This window comes from Vulpes lagopus, chromosome X (assembly GCF_018345385.1).
Source record: "Vulpes lagopus strain Blue_001 chromosome X, ASM1834538v1, whole genome shotgun sequence".
Taxonomy (NCBI): Eukaryota; Metazoa; Chordata; class Mammalia; order Carnivora; family Canidae; genus Vulpes; species Vulpes lagopus.
The window spans coordinates 6,842,441-6,861,726 of NC_054848.1; the positions used below are offsets into that span (position 1 = coordinate 6,842,441).

The 19,286-nt window shown below is 46.1% G+C and overlaps 1 protein-coding gene and 1 long non-coding RNA gene across 3 annotated transcripts in view; one reads left to right on the forward strand and one right to left on the reverse strand.

The window, feature by feature from the left end:
- WWC3 (WWC family member 3) overlaps nucleotides 1–845 on the forward strand; it is a 118,364-nt gene extending 117,519 nt beyond the window's left edge. Inside the window, exon 23 of the mRNA XM_041741010.1 lies at nucleotides 407–845. Within this exon, the coding sequence (XP_041596944.1) occupies nucleotides 407–473 (67 nt within the window). The 3' untranslated portion in view covers nucleotides 474–845. The remainder of the gene's footprint in view (nucleotides 1–406) is intronic.
- Nucleotides 846–11,679: 10,834 nt separating this feature from the next.
- LOC121483558 lies at nucleotides 11,680–19,268 on the reverse strand. Of its 2 annotated transcripts, XR_005985743.1 has the most exons (5): nucleotides 19,024–19,268; nucleotides 18,620–18,725; nucleotides 18,143–18,264; nucleotides 12,716–12,817; nucleotides 11,680–12,019 (listed from the first exon to the last, which is right to left on the reverse strand). It is a non-coding gene; the product is annotated as an uncharacterized LOC121483558 (long non-coding RNA). The 2 variants fall into 2 exon arrangements; XR_005985744.1 differs by lacking the exon at nucleotides 18,143–18,264.
- Nucleotides 19,269–19,286: the final 18 nt, after the last annotated feature.

The window sequence follows — 19,286 nt, forward strand, 5'->3', positions numbered from 1 at the left end:
CATTCCTTTTTATGGCTCAACAATTAGCCTTAATTTTTTTATACCCTGGATTTTCCCACTCCCACCAGAAAGGAACCTAAAACACGGTAACTATCTTCCTTCAACCGTGATTTAGGGTTCCTTCATTTGTATAGCTTTTCATTTATTCATTCATTTACTAAAAAGCAAATATTTGCAGAGCACCTACTATAGACCAGGCACTGTTCTAGGCACTGGAGATAAACCCTCGTCCTCGTGGGGCTTCATAACTTCCATTAAAATTTAGAGAATCCATATACAAACCGATGTTGTTAGGAATTTAAGTTCAACTGTTTCTGTAAGAAGAGCTGTCACTGATAAGAGAGCCTCCCACCAGCTTTCACTGCATTTATGTCCACTTCTAACCTGTAATTCTTTCCAATCCCAGGGAGAAGATAGCCTTTTTTACAAGACCAAGGATCAACGTACCTCCTCTGCCTGCCGACGATGTCTGATATAGTACTTCGTACACTTGAAGTATTTATCTGCCTGTTTTATTTTCATGAAGTTCTTAGACTAGCTAAATTTGTTCTTAAAATATTTGTGCAAAGCTATTAATATACACACTTTGTAAAAAAAACACACATATATCTATACATATATATTTTATAATAGTGACGGCAACAGGGCTTGGTTTTTCCTTGTTGTGAAATTGACATCTCTGAAGACAGGTTATTTTATAAAAGATCAACTATCTTGTTAAGAGTGTACAGTTTTTACGCTGTTTTATTTGACTTAAAGGCTGGAAGACAGAAACAAAGTGAGTTCAGGCAAATTCACTGTATTGTAATTTATTTATAGTACTTTTTTTTTTCCTTGAAGGAAAATACTGACTTTAAGATGTATTTTAAGACTAAAATTTTGTGCTTCAGTATTTGTCATGCAGTAGAATGGAACTTTGGGGCCGGTTTTATTTCTGACACCCAAAATGCAAAAACACCGCTAAATTCGTCACTTGTATCAGTTACTTATATGTGTATTTAGCACGTATATCGTACCCTCCGCACTCGTGTTAAGATACGGACTGCGGTGGCTCAGGGCTAGTTCACATGCCGTGCGTGCGGTGCCCGACTGTGCACTGACGGCCTCTCATCCCGTTGTCGTCTTGTGCGCACTCATGTGCGGGCCGCTGGCCCCTGGCATCCCGGCCTTTAGCCTGCCTGCCCGTGGTGGCTGTCCACACCCCCTGCCTTCGCCAGAGCAGCTCCACCTTTGAGTCTGCTCCATCTGATCGTGACCAACAAGGCAGCGTGGACCTCTTGCGCTACGACTCCGTCTATCATGAAGGGAAGGGACGAGAACCAGGAGCGCGCATCTTCAGAGTCCGTGGACCCATGGACAGACGTAGCGCTTATGATGTGGACATGATGGCCTTTGAAGGCGATTTTTCGTGGAAGGAAGCAAGCATGCGTGGGTAACGACAGTTACCCAGTGAGTCACTTACAGGAGAGTATTTGATTTAAATCAAAATCTGTCCCCCCCTCCCCCATATTGGAGTCTACCCAGTATTTCTTAAAAAATCTTAGAAGTAGTTCATGAGGGGGGAAAAATTTTTTTTATGCAATAAAACTATACCAATGTCCTTTGAAAATGTCAAATGATCTAAATATTTTGCCGAATGCATATTTATTGTATCTGAAATGCACTCTCCTTTCCGAGGCCTCAGACAAGTAAATGAGATGGGTCGTGTGAACCGTAGAAGAAGCCAGAACTCTCTTCCAGATCTTTCTGCCCCTCCCTGGGAAGTGGCCCCCTTGAATCAGTGTCTCCCCCCCCCACACACTTTCATCTGTAACCGCCCCCCTGTATAACCTGCCGACCTCTTTACATTTGTTAAAAATGAATTTTGTAAAAGCATTTCATCGACACGAGACCTACCACGGCCGGTGGAGTGGGCAGGTGCTGCGGGCTGAGGACGTCAGGCTTTCACGGCGCAGCCCTGGCGCTCTACTGCTGCCTCTGGTCGCGCTTCTGTCGTCATTGTCATCCTCGGTGTCCCGCTGATTTCTCTGTGTACATAACCCACAATGGAGGTAGAGACGCGCCCACTGTGAGCCCTTGCCAGAGCCGCCCCACGGCGAACGGCATTGCCAAGCAGGCGATGACAACGGCAGGCCCTCTGTGCCCCCAGCTGCCGAAACTTTGAACTCCAGCGAAGAAGCTATCTGCAGCCAGACCGAGTGTGCAAGGGGCAGAGCGTGCGCATGTCAGGCGCAGTGCTCGCCGGCTGCGGAGACGGCCGTGGGTGCACGAAGACCTCTCTCCTGGGCTCGGGGCCTTGAGGCCGCTCCCCGCCAGCCTCTCTCAGGCAGCGGCGTGGGGAAGGCCCCCTGTGCCCATGCGGGGGCCCCAGCCACGGTGCACACAAGCTTCTGTTTGGAGCGCCACCCCCCCTCCCGCCCCGCAGCTTTTAGTGTTCTGTGTTTCCGTGGCTGGGGTTTTTCCTTGTTGTCAGTTGTTTTGTTTTGTTTTGTTTTTATTTTTTTTAACTCTGCCCCACCAGAAACAAATGCAGTCCCTCTTGCGGTGTCATCCAAGGAGCACTTGGATTTGCCACCTCTCTAATTGATGTCTCCCGCCTCCCTGCAAGGATCTGCCTTTGCACCCGAGTGGGACCAGAGTGAGCAGGAGAGAAAAGCCAGCAAGTGGAGGAGGTGGACGGTGATGGGTTCTGTGCCGCTCGCCGGCCGGGCCGACGGGGCCTGCGGACAGGGACAGGCTCGCCGAGCACGCGGGAGGACAGGAGGCACCCGGCTGGCCTCTCTCTCCTGACCTGGTTTTGCAGCTTCTTTCTGGTGAAGACAGCCCCCCCTCCCCGAGAACACCCCACATGTCAGAAAAGTGAAGTCCCGTTGTTCACGGGCATTTTCATCTTCTGGGTAAATTTGTCCGTAACCGCGCTTTGGGATAGGAAAGCTGCCGCGCTTTATCAGCAGCTCTGGTCCAAAGACCGTCCAAATTGAAGTCTGCCCACTCGGATTCTCTAGAAACAGTGCAGCCAATGAAAGGGAATTTGGTCTTCACGTCTTCTGATCACTAAATTGTCACTGCTGAAATAAATCACCTTCTGTCGAGGGATTAAGTTATAATCAGTATTCATCTCTGTTTTTGTCACTGTTCCCAAATTGTGTCATTTGTATTGTTTGAAAATATTCCTTCTATGAAATTAAACTAACCTGCCTTAAGAACAGAATGGAAATGTGTGTGTTTTTTTTTTAAATAAAAATGTAATTACGTGGACTTACATATGGGAGTATACTAATTTAGGGGGGGAGCCCCTAATTGGCTCAGAGTTGGTTAGGCATCCAACTCTTGGTTTCAGCTCAGGATTCTCTCTCTCCCTCTGTGTCACCCCACCCCACACCCTGACCCCCGTGCACACAATCTCTCTAAATAAAATCTTTTTTAAAAAAATACTCATTTTTTCAACATAAAAACAGATATAAATGTAGAATAGTAAAATGAACACATATGCAGCCCTCCCCTCTCTGAATTTTGGATCAGTCATGGCCAGCTTGTTTTGTCTACACCTTTACCTGTCTCACTTCCTGTGTTTCAAAGCAAAATCCTGCACACCTCAGTTCAGCTGTAAATATTTTCAGTATGTGTTGCTAAAAGAGAAAAGCATGCACAGTATCCTTATCACATTTTAACACTTAATAACTTCTAATGTCATTAAATATGCAGGGTTCACTCTTCCAGGTGTCTCATATGTCATTTTTTTTAACTGAACAGAATCCAAATATGCATTTATTGGGGATTTTTTTATGCTCAAGGTTTTGGGGGTTTTTTTTGGTAACAGTTCTCTTGAGATAGAATTCACATACCATATAGTTCACCTGTTTAAAGTGTGTAATTCATTGGTTTTTAGGATATTCATAATTATGCAGGTGTCCCTACAAGCAGTGGTAACTTTTTCATCACCCCAAGAAAAAACCCTGGACCCCATTACCAGTGACCCCCAATTCTCCCAACCCCTGGCAACCACTAACCTGTTTTCTGGCTCTATGGATTGATTTATTCTGGACATTTCATATAAACAGAATCACAGTGTGTGGCCTTCATGTCTGGCTTCCTTCACTCAGCATTAGCTTTTCCAGGTTCATCCATGTGGTTGCAGGTGTCAGGGCTTCACTCCTTATTGTTGAAGAATATTCCAGTGTGTGGATAGGCCATTTTGTTTATTCGTTCACCCGTCGATGGGCGGTTGGGTTGCCTCCACTCTTTGGCTAGTGTGAATAATGCTGCTACCATCGTTCATGGTCAAGGTTTTGTGTGAACATATATTTCCATTTCTTTTTTTTAAAAGATTTTATTTTTTTTTTAATTTTATTTATTTATGATAGGCACACAGTGAGAGAGAGAGAGAGAGAGAGGCAGAGACACAGGCAGAGGGAGAAGCAGGCTCCATGCACCCGGAGCCTGACGTGGGATTCGATCCTGAGTCTCCAGGATCGCGCCCTGGGCCAAAGGCAGGCGCCAAACCTCTGCGCCACCCAGGGATCCCTAAAAGATTTTATTTATTCATGAGAGAGAGAGTCAGAGACACAGGCAGAGGGAGAACAGGCTCCACGCAGGGAGCCTGATGTGTGACTCGATCCCGGGACTCCAGGATCACGCCCTGGACCAAAGGCAGGCGCCAAACCTGCCTATATTCCCAAATATAGGGAATCCCCTATATTTCCACTTCTTTTGGGCCTAAAGCTAAAGGTAGAATTGTTGGGTCAGACAGTAAGTCTGTGGTTAACCTTTTGAAGAACTGCCAGACTGTTTTCCCAAGCAGCTGCACCATTTTGCATCCCCACCAGCAGTGTCAAGGGTTCTAATTTCTCCACAACCTGGCCAACACTTACGTCATTTTGATCATGGCCATCCCAGTAGACGTGAAGTGGTATCTCACTGTAATTGTGTCTGTCTTCAATCTACAATGTCTAGCTCCCCGCCCCAGTAACACACCAGGATCCCATGTTCTGGGCTTGGCTGATTTTATCCCTAGGCTATAGGTTGACATGTTCCTGTGAACTCTATTCTCTGTTAGTAAATACTGGGGGGAAAAGCTGTCATTGAATCTAGAAGCTTGATCAGATTCCAGTTCATTGGGATGCCTGGGTGGCTCAGTGGTTGAGCATCTGCCTTCAGCTCAGGGCGTGATCGTGGGTCCTGGGATCGAGTCCCGCGTCGGGCTCCCTGCATGGAGCCTGCTTCTCCCTCTGCCTGGGTCTCTGCCTCTCTCTCTCTCTCTCTGTGTCTGTCATGAATAAATTTTTTAAAAAAAGGGAGGGGGGGTAAATGCACATGGGATTTTGCTGGATAGCACCCCATGTCTCTCGGGGCTGTGCCATTTTGTGCTGTCACCAGCTCTGTATGCACAGTTTCCCCACAATGGCACCAATGAAACGTCATTTGCCACTTCGAGGGACGAGAAATGATACCTCAGCAGAGTCTAAATGTGTGCGCGGCTGCTTTCATTATAGAAGTTTTTGAGATGTTCTGTTATCTGTTGGGGCTGGCCCTCTTCTCTTTTTTTTCCCAGCATTTTCTCGGCTATTCTTGCTTACTTGTTCTTCCAAATGGACTTCATAATCAACTTGTCTAGCCCCAGGAGTGGGGGGAAATGATGAAATCGTTACCAGAGTGCATTGAATTTACAATTTAGGGAGTGCTGACATCTTTATAGTGTTGAATCCTCTCATCCAAGAATGTATTATATATTTCCATTTGTTCAAGACCAATTTTGTGTCTTTCAGGAATGCTCTACAGTTTTCCTCATTTATATCGAAGACATTTCTTGATAGATTTTGGCTATTTTCTGTCTTTATAGGGATAAAGACAGAAAAGAAAGAGAAGATACAAATACTATGCATACTAGGCTAGATACCTTTTTTTCCCAGACTTAAGTTAAAAAGCTAGTGTTTCCCCTTTAAATAAAATGTTGGCCTCAGGAGGTGAATTTCACACACATATTTATGATGTTAGGGACGAGCCCATCGATTTCTATTTTCTTGAGTGTTTTCAACATGGATGGGTATTGGGTTTTTCAAATCCCTTTTCTCCACCTACTGAAGTCATATGATTTTCCTTAGCTCTAAAAATATGATAAATTATATTAATGGCTTTCCTAGTAGAGACCTTTTGTGAATTAAACTCCATTTGGTCATGATGTACGCACATTCACGTGCTTTGGATTGGTCTGCTAGTATTGTGTTTATGATTTCTGCATCGCTACACTAATTTATTTTTAGTGCGCTCTTTGCAGGCCGAGGGTCAATGCCGTACTCTATAAAGCAAATGTGGAAGTTTTTCTTCTTTTTCTTGGCTCCAAGAGAGAAAGTTTGGAAGAATTCTGCTGAGGAGCCTTTTGGGTGTGCTCTGTGCTTTTTATCACAGGCACACTCTTGAAATTACTTGCTCTATTTCCTCCATGGAAATTGAGCATTTTAGACCTGTCCCTTGAGGTCAATTTCGGTTGAGTTGTGTTTTTCTTAAAAATGACCCATTTCATCTGTTTTCCCGTTTGTCAAGAGCACACAGGAATGTTTTGGGAGGGGATGCTGCCTTCCTTTCTAGAGGGTTCTTTCCCCCTGGCATTTCCAACTTTCTATATGTGTTTCCCCCCCTTGTTTTTCCCTGATTAGGTTAGTGATTGGAGTATTTTGGGGTTTCTTTTCTCTTTTCTTTTTTCAAGAGAACCAGCTTGGGGCACCTGGCTGGCTCAGTTGGTGGAGTGTGCAACTCTTGATCTCGGGGGCTGTGTGTTCGAGCCCCACGTTAGATGAAGAGCTGACTTAAAAATTAAAAAAAAATTAAAAATAAATAAATAGAACCAGCTTTTGATTTTATTTGTTCTATTGCTTTTCTGTTGTATAACTCATGAAATGTTGCTTTCATTTTTATGAATTGTTTTCTTGGGTCTTACATAGTTGCCTTATTTGGGCAGTTGTTTGAGTTGGGTGTGTTTATTTGAAGCTTTGTAATGCTAAACCAATGTAGTGCTATACATTTTCTCTGTCAACTCATCTGTTGAGTTTTCTTTATCATTATTCCTAAGAAATTCTGTGATTTCACTCTGTATTTCCACTTTGACCCAAAGGGTGTTATTAGCATGTTTTTTAAAAGTTTTTTTCCATATATGGGCACCTGGGTGGCTCAGTGGTTGAGCGTCGGCCTTTGGCTCAGGTTGTGATCCTGAGGTCCTGGGATCGAGTCCTACACTGGGCTCCCTGCATGGAGCCTGCTTCTCCCTCTACCTGTCTCTGTCTCCCTGTGTCTCTCATGAATAAATAAATAAAATCTTAAAAAAATTTTTTCTAGATACAAGGGTCTTGACAGATTTTTATTCATTTCTACTTTCATGGCAAAATAGAAAATCCTGTTGGGCAGCCCTGGGTGGCTCAGCAGTTTAGCGTCTGCCTTTGGCCCAGGGTGTGATCCTGGAGACCCGGGATCAAGTCCCATGTCGGGCCCCCCGCGGGGAGCCTGCTTCTCCCTCTGCCTGTGTCTCTGCCTCTCTCTCTTTGTCTCTCATGAATAAATAAATAAAATCTTTTTTAAAAAAATCCTGTTTGTGTTATTTTTATTCTTTGGAATTTATTGAGATTTTCTTTATGGCCTACAATAATCAGAGGGACAGAGTGTGTGAGCACGAGCAGGGGGGAGAGGGAGAGGGAGAGGGAGGATCTCCAGTAGACTCCCCACTTAGCGCAGAGCCCAATGCAGGGCTCCATCTCACGACCCTGAAATCACAACCTGAGCTGAAATCGAGAGTCGGATGCCTCAGTGATTGAGCCCCCAGGCACCCCTACATTTTATGAATGTTCCATGAAAAGCAGCGCATTCTGCATACCTCGGGGTTAGAAGCTGATTGCTGTATACATACATACATGCGAGGTGAATTTTCCAGGGCTGCCATGATGCATTAGCACAAACCAGGTGGCTTAGAACAGCAGAAATGTCTCACAGTTCTGGGGGCTGGACGTCCAAAATCCAAGTGCCGGCAGGGCCGCCCTCCCTCTGGGGGCTCTAAGGGAGGAGCCTTCCTGCCCCTTCTGGCTTCTGGTGGCTCTCGGCGGCCCTTGGCTTGTGCGTCCCACCAAGCTCTGCTTCATCTTCGCGTGGTCTTCATTCCTGTCTCTGTCTCCAAACTCCCTCTCCTTTCTCTTAAAAGGACACCGATCATTGGATTTATGGCCCACTGCAAATTTCATCTTGAAGATCCTTAAAAAGTGACATCTGCGAAGACACCATTTCCAAATGAGGTCAGGTTCTGAAGTTCTGGTGGACGTGAATTTGCGAGGACGCGATTCCACGTACACCCTAAGCTCTATTTTGTTGGTTATTCATCACGTCTGGGTTTTCTGTGTCTTTACTCCTGTGTCATCTCCTTGAGCCGCCCTGGATGCATTGAGGGGGGCCGTTAGCATTTCCGGTTCTCTTTACAGCACCGGTAGGTCCACTAGTGGAAGCTCTTGCTGTCTTGTTAGCATAAACACCGGTGACTCTTCAAAATCATCGTTGTGTGCTGTGGCCTCGCGCGCCGCAACGTGGCCTCCGTCTCTAATGCTGTTTGCTAGGAATTCCTTCTTGTTAGATGTGATGGATGCGACCCTTTCATGTTATTTGCATTTTCCTTGTGTATCTTTCTTTGTACATCATTTATTTCCGTCTTTTTGTTTTAGCTGCATCTGTTCCTGCACAGATTGTTATATTCTGCTTTGTTAGATATTCTAAAAATGTTTTCACGTTTTTACATCGATCGTTATGGGCTATTTACATTTGCTATGTGATCTCATTTCTGTCATTTTTATGTTTATTCAAAATTATGGCTCTATCATCTCATGATAGCTATCGTCATGATGTGGCTATCGTGGTGTAGCCATTCTCTTTTCTTCGTATGCACGTGTGTGTCTGGGCATGTTTGTGTGTGTACAAACACATATGTACGTGTGCAGAATTTAGGAAGGTTTACATTTTATTCGAGCGGTTTCCTTGTATTTTTTTTAAGGATTTTTAAAATTTACTCATGAGAGATACACAGAGGGGCAGAGACAGAGGCAGAGGGAGAAGCAGGCTCCCTGCGGGGTGCCCGATGCGGGACTCGACCCCAGGACCCTTCTGCCTCCCTCTCATGAGGACTCCTTTTTTTTTTTTCCTTCGTCCTCCTTTTTATTCAAAGAGAATTAAAAGGAAAGACCTCTACAGAACGGTATAATAGAATTTTCTGCAATGAGGGCAATGTTCTGTTTTCTCCAATATGGAAGTCAACAAGGCACAGGTGGCTATTGAGCTTTCAGAATGTGACTAGTGACTGAAGAACTGAATTTTCTAAAATTTATTTTTAATTAATTTAAATTTAAAGAGGCACATTTGGCTGGTGGATATGATACTGGACAGCACAAGTCTAGAAAGTCCATGTGAGAGAGATTAGCCCCAGGTATCCGAAAGCAAAATAATAATGAGGGCAAAGTGTACTTATTTTATTGATCTTTAGTTTTCTGTTTGTTAGTATATTTTATGGTCTAAACACTTCGTAAACACACCAATATTGTGGTCGATGCCATCTGGTTGGCTTTATTTTTCTTGACATTCATGCTTTGCCCTCATCATCAAATATTATTTCCTCTGCAGCACCATTTATCTGATTTCTTGAGAATTCTGTGTGTGTTCCTTTGCTATTCTTAACTTTTAAAATTGTTATCCTCTCTCTACCATGTTCGTGAGGACCCTTGTGAGGACACTGGACCCTCTGCATACACCAGGGTCATCTGCCACCTCAGGAGCCGTAAGCTAAGCACAGCTGCCAAGTCCCTTTTGCCATGTGAGGTGACGTTCGCAGGTCTTTGCGGGGTGAGCACGCAGCTGGCCACAGAAGCTCTCATCTTAGAAGGGCCTGTTCCTTTGTTCTAATGTGTGGGCCTTTGTCATGCATCACAATGTTTGCTTTCAGACAAGTGATCACTGTCCTCCCACTTTTTTTAAAATAATTTATTTTTTATTGGTGTTCAATTTGCCAACATACAGAACACCCAGTGGTCATCCCATCAAGTGCCCCCCTCAGTGCCCGTCACCCAGTCACCCCCACCTCGCCCTCCTCCCCTTCCACCCCCCGGGTTCATTTCCCAGAGTCAGGACTCCTAAGTCTGTCCTGTCACTTTGGAACAAGGTTTGCCCGCAGCGAGGTCCGAAGGCAGAGGCGTTTGGAAGCGCGCGCCGGGGCCTGCGGCTGGAGGCCCAGGGCCTTCTGGAATCTGCCCTTCCTCCTTCGCACACGCAGACGCTCGGGCCAGATCGCTTTTCCTGCCCTGCAATTGTAGGCAGATCCCCTGGGTAATGAGCATAAATGGTTTCATCGCAGTGGAATTAGTTTAAGGGAAGCGCTTCACAGCACCGGCTCATCGCCCGTGTGACGGCGTCGCGGCGCGGGCACTGACCAGGGAAGAGCTCGCTCCTCCACGCGGTGGCAGAGCCCTCGACGTGCAGCCCACGGGCCTGGGTCCGTGAGGGGCCGCGGCGAGGCCGGGGCCGTCGGGGGACAACCTAGGCCTCTGGCAGCCTGCAAGGCGCCCGGCCTCTACCGCCGGAGGGGGAGCCCCGGGGCGACGGGGGGGGGGCGCGAGGCTCTTGGAGGCGCCAGCGCTGCGGGCTCTGCCCGCTGGGGGGGGGGGGGCCTGCACACAGCTGTACTGCGCCTGCGCGGAGGCCCCTCCAGGCAGTGGCCCGGGTTAGCCCTTCCCCTAGACGTGCGGTGCCGGGGCCCACGACGGCAGCTCCCAAGGGCTGCGGCAGGCGGCACTGCATGCCCTCGGGGTCCGCACCGTCACTCGGGCCGCTCCTCTTTCCTTCAAGATGTTATCCGTGTATCTGAGCGAGAGCACACACGCGCAGGGAGAAGCTCATAAAAATCGAAATTGGTGCAAAAGGATGACCTCGGGCTGCGGCGCTGGTTTCGGCTGAGGACATTCGGAGACGGTTTTGGTTCTAGTTTAGCGCCTACGCCCCGTCGGGCCGAGCGCCGGGCCTTGGGAGGCGGGAGATAGATCCAGCCCCCTTCTGTGCCTGCGGGCCTCGACGTGATGTGAGCTACGCTGGGCACAACTGGATCGCTCTCCGGAGGGGCTCAGGGAGCTAGCGCAGCGCGGGGCGAGGAGCCAGGAGGACCCGGCCTGCCCCCCCCCCCCCGGGCGTGCCAGCGGTGTGTGTGGGGGTGACTGTTGTCAGGGCTGTCGGGGAAATACAGCCCAGCTGCCTCCCCCTGTCGGCAGGCTGCTGCGAGGGTCAGGTGACCTGCTGCGGACCAGTGGGCCCGTTCGCTGAGTACCTGGCGTTAGCACAAGGCGGCTTGACAATGGCTTAAAAACCCCCACCACGTAATTAATGTGTTTCCATGTCTACGCAGACTCCCCTTCTACCTCGGTGCCGGCCATCAGGTTCGCCTCCTCGGACAGAAGGACCCCTCAGTTTCCTCCGCACCGGCTCCAGAATAATGTGCGAATGTCTACAGGCCAGGCACTTCCCACCTGCCTGAGCGACTACACTTAAGGGGTTCCAAATGAAGCGGAGTTAGGGGCTATGGTGAACTCTTAAAAATGGCTGGGAAATGGAACATTTTTAAAAAGGATGTTATTTATTTATTCATGAGACACACAGACAGGCAGAGACACAGGCAGAGGGAGAAGCAGGCTCCATGCGGGGAGCCCGACGTGGGACTCCATCCCGGGACCCTGGAGTCACGCCCTGAGCCGAAGGCAGAGGCTCAACCGCTGAGCCCCCCAGGCGTCCCGGGAAATGGAACATTTTTGGCATCGAATTATACTCGAAGTAATTTGAGGCCAAGCCTGGTCCCCCCCCCCCCCCGCCCGCGCTCCCGGTGTTGGGCCCCGCGCGCCGTGGGATGTGGAGCGGCAGCTTCAGCCTCTGGCCACCAGATGGCAGTAGCGCTCCGCTCCCAGAGCGGCCGCCGCCGCCGAGGTCCCAGCCGCGGCTCCAAGGGATACAGTGCGGGAAGCTGTGGAGAAAATAGAAGGCGCCACTAAGGAGAGATTAAAGCTCAAAGGTTGCTGCACAGGTATTTGCAGAATGCTTTCGTGACGGGTGGTAAGGGCTAGGGAATTTATACGGAAGAGAGATGGAGACCGACAGGCGGCCGATGAAACATTAACACCAGTTTTGGGCTGGCTTCTTCTTTCTCTTTAAAGACTTTAAGGAGCAGGATAATCTAGGAGGACTGGGAATTGTTCTCTTGGGGTTTTGCAATTACGATTTGAGAATCTTCAAGTAATGAAATCTGCATTAAAAAGCAGCCAGAAGGGACGCCTGGGTGGCTCAGAGACTGGGCGCCTGCCTTGGGCTCAGGTTGTGACCCTGGGATGTGGGATCGAGTCCCGCATCCGGCTCCTCGCAGGGAGCCTGCTCCTCCCTCTGCCTGTGTCTCTGCCTCTCTCTGTGTCTCTCATGAATACATAAATAATATCTTTAAAAAAAAACAGCCAAAAATATTTCTTCCATGATTACTGTGTCTACTTGAGTGTTTTTAAGAAAACAAGCAAAGACTGTTCCCTGTTACAAAAGTAATACACTTTAATGGTAGAAAAATTAGAAAATGTAACCAAGCTAAAAAGAAGAAAAATGTAAACCCCCCCCCCCCGAATCCTGCTAGGCAGTGAAATCCCACGGGTGGTTGAGACTTCAGTGGATTTGTTACCTGTTTTCTATGTTCACATAAAGGCGTTGTCGTAGATGGAATCTAGTACATCGTCGGGGCAGCACACTTTACCCTTCTTCCCTTCTGGGTTCTCTGGCGAGTCTAATAATGAAATTGACAGAAGACAGATTAACAGGAGAAAAATTTAATTATGTCCGTATGGGAGCCCACAGAAATATGAGACCCCAAGAATTGAGCACAGCAAGCTTTTAGACAAAGAAAGCATAAATCGGGGAACAAGTGACCGAAGCCGGGGCTTGGGGTAGCACATCAGTCTTTTCTTCCCCAGTGGAGAGTGGAGAGACTATATCTCAATTCTTTCTTTCTTTGTTAAAGATTTTATTTATGTATTCATGAGAGACACAGAGAGAGAGACAGGCAGAGACACAGGCAGAGGGAGAAGCAGGCTCCCTGTGGGGGGCCGATGTGGGACTGGATCCTGGGACAGCAGGGTCACGACCTAAGCCAGCGGCAGATGCTAAATCACTGAGCCACCCAGGCGACCCCTAACTACTTTTTTTTCTGAGTTTTGTACCCAAGACACAGCAAACATTCTTAAAACAAAAGCTGTAAAGAGCTCTGGGTCTATTTGTATGTCTCTATGTCTGTGTGGGTGTGCTCTAGATGTGTGATATTTTTCTTCCTCTGGATGGTATTGCTGAAACTAATTTGCAAAGAGCTCTATTTAATTGGCTTCAAGAAAATTAAGTGTTTCTATAAATCAAGTATACCCTCAGAAATGTAGAAAGGAACCTAAATATTTTTTTCAAGTTCACATGACCTGCGGTGATCTTCAATAAATACAAAATAAATTTGTTGGTTTAATAGAAGCAAGTATTTCTTCAGTAGTTAACTATTTATTTGATATCTGATCCAAGCTTCATTGTTCAAAAGAAGTAACTTACGGGGAGGGGGGTGCTGGATGGCTCAAGCAGTAGAGGGTGCTACTCTATCTGGGAGTCGTGAGGTTGAGCCCCACGTTGGGTGCAGAGATCACTTAAAAAAATAAAATCTTTTTTAAAAAGTAATTTAAATAGATATAAATTAGGTCAAAGCTTATGCTAAGTTAAACCCAATAATGGCTATTCAGTGAACATCTAAGTCATTTCCAAATAAGATTAACATTAAATGGGAAAACTAAGTTTATCTACTTTGGGTCTTTAAATTTGTACAGAAAGAAACAAATGTGTGGCTCTATTAACAAACACACTTTATGCCACACTGAAAAACATTATTATGAGAAAGGATACACTTTCAATAATTTTTAAATGTATCTATCAGTTTGCTAATCTGCCACAGGATGCTAACACAGGAGAGACAGCTCAAGGTTGCCCGCGCCCTGGTTTTCTCCGGAAAGCAAAGATTACAAATAGTTTCAAAAATTGGAAGAAGGGCTGCGACAGCAAAATGAATTAAAGCGAGTAGGTCAGAACCCTTGGAACAAGTGAGCTAACTGCACGCAAGCCCTGCAAGGTCGGCAGCGCAGGCGCAGCAGCAGGCGCCCCAGTGCAGGGTGAGAAGCAGTGGGGCTCCCCGGCCAGCTCCTTCCTGCAGCGTGAGGATTTACCATAATTTCCGGTTTCTGAAACTGTGCTCACAGACCCTTGGTGGGCGAGCATTAGCATTTATTTAAATAGAAAATACATGTATGATCTACAGCTATCTAGATAAGTGGATCCTATATATCTTCAATTTTGTCTCTAATGTATAATTGGGCTTACGGATGGATTGATTATCCATATGTAAAGAAAAAGGTAATTTCATAAAGTGCAAAAGAGTGAATGCATATCATACTCAAAATGGGAAATACGTGTTAGTTCATTAAGCTTTTTTTAAAAAATATTTTATTTATTTACTTGAGAGTGAGTGAGAGAGCACAAGCAGAGGCAGAGGCAGAGGGAGAAGCAGGCTCCCCTAATGAGCAGGGAGCCCGACATGGGGCTCGATCCCAGGACCCTGGGACCCCGGGCCTGAGATCATAACCCGAGAGGAAGGCAGATGCCCAACCGGCAGAGCCACCCAGGTGCCCCAGTTCATTAAGCTTTTATTTTAGGTGGTTTTATATGTGTAAGTATGGGCTGGGCCGGAATATACACTCTCTTTCTTGCTGTGGAATGATCCAATGTGTTTGAAAGCCACCACTCTTGAGCCATGGAAGAGTCTGTGTGGCCAGCTGAAAAGGCCAGTACAAGAACAACCACCCTTGGGAAAAAAAAAAAAAAAAAAAAGAAACGTAAAAGAAGAACAAAATGGGGGGGGGGGGGGGAGGAAGAAAAAATCATTAAAAAAAACCCTTCCCCTATTTCCTGTAACTACTTGCGAGGCTGGGAATTCTGAATTGTGGTTCCCAATAATTTACAACCCTGCCATCAGCTTAGACCTAGCTGTCCCATCTTCCAGATTGTTACTCTGCTCAGCTTAGAGCAAGCGCCTTCCTCAGTAATGTGGGCATCTTGCCGCCCCTGCCTGTCATAGGGTCCCCAGGCTCACAGAGCCATGTCAGGGGATGCGAGTGAATCTCATGCTCTAATTTTCAAAAAGCCTATGGTTTGTTTTAACTGCGTTACACAGAAAGGATGTATTATTCACTTAACGTAGTGCAGAGGCGACTGTGCCACCCTCTCTGAGTACATCTATATACATCTATAATTAATTAATACCTAGTGCCAGCTTTGGGCCATTCCTTTCCTAGATAAGCCTTGTAAGTCTTTGAAATCGAGGAGGTAACATCTGAACTAATAAAGCTGAGGTTGTCAGGAAAAAGGGGGTTTCGTTTGCTTAGTTTTTGTTTTTTGTTTTTTTTTTACAGAATCACTAGAAACAATAAGGATGAAAGAAAATGGCTGTATATGAAAAGTAGGAGGTGTGTTTTGGGTAAAAGCAGGTATGAGGAATGGAGATGCATTTTTGGTAAAGGGAAAAAAGAAAGTAATATCATCCTAAAGGAAAATCGTTATTTCAGAATAAGAAAGAAAAAAGGACAAAACCCAAATGGATATAGAAAGTTGTAGAAGGTTTGCAGAAAAGGGATCTTGAGAGAGGAATCTTATGTGTGGCAAAGCAGAGATTAAAATAGATTTATTTAGGGATCCCTGGGTGGCGCAGCGGTTTGGCGCCTGCCTTTGGCCCAGGGCGCGATCCTGGAGACCCGGGATCGAATCCCATATCAGGCTCCCGGTGCATGGAGCCTGCTTCTCCCTCCGCCTGTGTCTCTGCCTCTCTCTCTCTCTCTCTGTGACTATCATAAATAAATAAATATTTAAAAAAAATAAAATAGATTTATTTAAATTAAAAAAAAGATTTTATTTATTTATTCATGAGAAACACACAGAGAGAGGCAGAGACATAGGCAGAGGGAGAAAAGCAGGACCCTTGAGGGGAGCCCCATGTGGGACTGGATCCCAGGACCAGGGATCACGCCCTGAGCCGAAGGCAAATGCTCAACCACTGAGCCACCCAGGTACCCTGGATTTATTTACATTAAAAAGAAAAAAAAAGGGGGAGAAATTTAATATCAAAAGTACAGTGGTGCAAAATTAGAATTTGGTTTTCTCTCTGTTCAAAGGACAAAGTTTTCTTAGTTATTGGTCTGCTCTTTGTTTTTTTTTTTTTTGTTTTTTTTTCGGTCTGCACTTAATAAGAAATTGCAAACAAAGATTTTTCTTTACCTTCAATGTAACCTGCCTAGAAAACAAAGATTCTGTGTTTTGTCTTTATCAGGTTTACTTAAGCAAACTTATGTAAAAAGCTAAGTTTTTTCAAATAGGTTTTTTAAAATTTATTTTTACATTTTTTAAAGATTTTGTTTATTTATTCACGAGAGAGAGACAGAGAGAGGCAGAGATATAGGCAGAGGGAGAAGCAGGCTCCATTGAGGGAGCCCTACATGGGACTCGATCCCCGGTCCCCAGGATCACACCCTGGGCCGAAGGCAGGCACTTAACCCAGGGAATCCCACTTAAATAAGTTTTTAGTGTTATGTTAAATTTCACGGGATGCATTGTAAAATAAGAAGTGATGCTAAGCTTTCTTTAGGAAATATTTATATGGAAGTTATTAATGTAAACATTCCAGAAATTATATGAAATTCATGAGAATCTGATGTACTGACATAGTGTTATCAGCCATAATTCCAGTCATTGTCTTAAAATACTGCATGTTGGAGAAATAACCAAATTTTCTTGTCAATTGCATTATAATGAATTCTCATCTGATCTTTAGCCATTGCCAGTTTTTAAGTCTTTTGTCATTTACAGCTAGTCATTGTTTTATTCTGATGCTTTTGCAAAAATGTTCCTGCCAAAGTGCTTTATCTTTGAGGAGATTCATGAAAAAGACCCTGACAAGCACCCTATGGAATACAGGTCTCTGCTGACCTTAAGATCTTAACACTGAACTGGGTAAGAATTTCTAAAGCTTTCATGGAAAAGTGATGAATTCATCAAATAACAAAAGATTGAGATCAACAAGAATTAATTACAGGAGACCAAAGGAACTAATGAAGATAATTAGACTTTTTTATAACTTCACTTAAAATATTGCTGGTTCGTTAATGTCTTGTTTGCAGATTTAAAAGGATCTGAAAGAGCATGATCCATCACTATTTTTGCTGCACTCAGAAATAATCAGGCCAAGTTTATTAAAAGTCGACTTAATTTGCAAAACAAATTAGTCTTGCCATGGTTGTCTTTGATGGAAATGATTATGGAGAGAAAATTATGTTTCAGTAACACACCCTTGTGGATTTTAGATTCTAGTGCCGTTGATCATCTGAGGTTTATTTTCTACCCGCAAACTTGAGTGGATCCTGAATTCTAATTTCCTCCAATATTTGGCTAAAACCCTGCAGCCTAGCATTTCCAATTTTCTCCCACTATTTTCACTTGCAATCACTCTGAGGCTAAGCCTGCCTTTTCCCCGAAACCATGCAGGCTGCAACTGGACAACTTGATAAAAACTTCAAAGAAATCACAGCAGCCCATGTGCGGCTCTTTGTGCCTGCAGCTGTGCAGCCACTCAGAGAGATCACCGGGGACATTGACACTGCGAACAGGACCATCTGATTGCCCGACCGCACTGTTTGTGCTCTGCCTAAAGATACTTAGAATCCGACTTTTAGAAATTTTCTCAACTGACAGCTCTGCAAACTCAGAAAATGGAATTTCTAATTTGCTTGAACTATTCATGTTTTTCTTTTGTTTCCATAGAAGTGCCTCTCATTAAAATTACCCGGTTAGGGCAGCGTGGGTGGCTCAGCGGTTTAGCGCCTGCCCTTGGCCCAGGGCATGATCCTGGAGACCTGGGATCGAGTCCCACGTTGGGCTCCCTGCATGGAGTCTGCTTCTCCCTCTGCTTGTGTCTCTGCTTCTCCCTCTCTTTGTGTGTCATGAATAAGTGAATAAAATCTTGAAAAATAAATAAAATTACCTGATTGCTCACATTGTATGGAAGCCTGATTCAGGTGGAAGCCTGCCTCCTGAAACACAACGTCCTCAAGTTCATCCTTGGCCATCACGAGGTTACGTGTTTGCTGATACATCATGTTGTGCCTGTGTAAATAACCTTAAAAGTTCTTTTGTAGATTGACTTAGGTGAAACCTGAATCTGATTATAAGCCATTGGATTTATTTGGTTGGTGAAACCTTGGCTCCCGGGTAGCTCTGCTCTGGGGGGAAGTATTCAATCCTTGCCTGTTGTTTTCCCTATAATCATATTGACCTTTGTGGTGCATTACATATGACTCAACTAATGGAAACAGCAAGTGTGTGATCCTGCTGCCTGACTGCACCCAGCACATCGAGGAGGAGGAGGATGCTACGAAGGCTGGTCATGCCCTGAGGCTGCTGAGAGAAGGGCCCAGACGTGGGGAGGGGCTGTTAAAATGAGAAAGAAAGCGAGTCCCACCTTGCGGGGTCCCTGAGCAGAAAGACCCGGTTTGGTCACGCAGGCGGGGCTTGATTCGGCTTCGGCTGCCAGGCTTGGTGGACCTGGTCACTCCTTGCTCACGTGTCTGGAAATGAGAAGCAAACCTTGAACGCCTCCCAAAGTTGATAAAGGCCTTGGTAACCACTGCAAATTGTAATTATTGTAACTAATCAGTGCGAAGAACGAACAGTCGCAGCTTTGTCACTAACAGGGGCACCCTTGAGCCTCATTTCGGGCTGAGTGTCGGGGTCTGCCAACTGCTGGTGTGTGCACAGTAATTTTTCTTTTTTTCCCCTGTTTTTCTTTTCTTTTTCCTTTCCCTTCCTTCTGTCTGTCTCTGTCTCTGCGTCTCTCTCTCTCTCTCTCTCTCGCTGCTGACTCACGGGTTTGAGGCTATTTGGAACCTCTGAGGGCAGTCCCCACACGCCGTGCGGAATGACACGTCCGTCTTAGGCCTTCCCTGAACCGCCCGCCTGCCCTCCTGGTTTTTCACACTTGAGCGTGCCCTGCAAGAGGAGGCCAAGCTAAGCCACCCGCAAGCAGCAGCGCCCCGCAGGGAGGACGGCGCCTCCACGGCCGCGGGAGGCCGCGCTGGGGACCCCCGCCGTCGCCCGGATCGCCCCGGTCGCGGCGGCAGGTCCCCCCG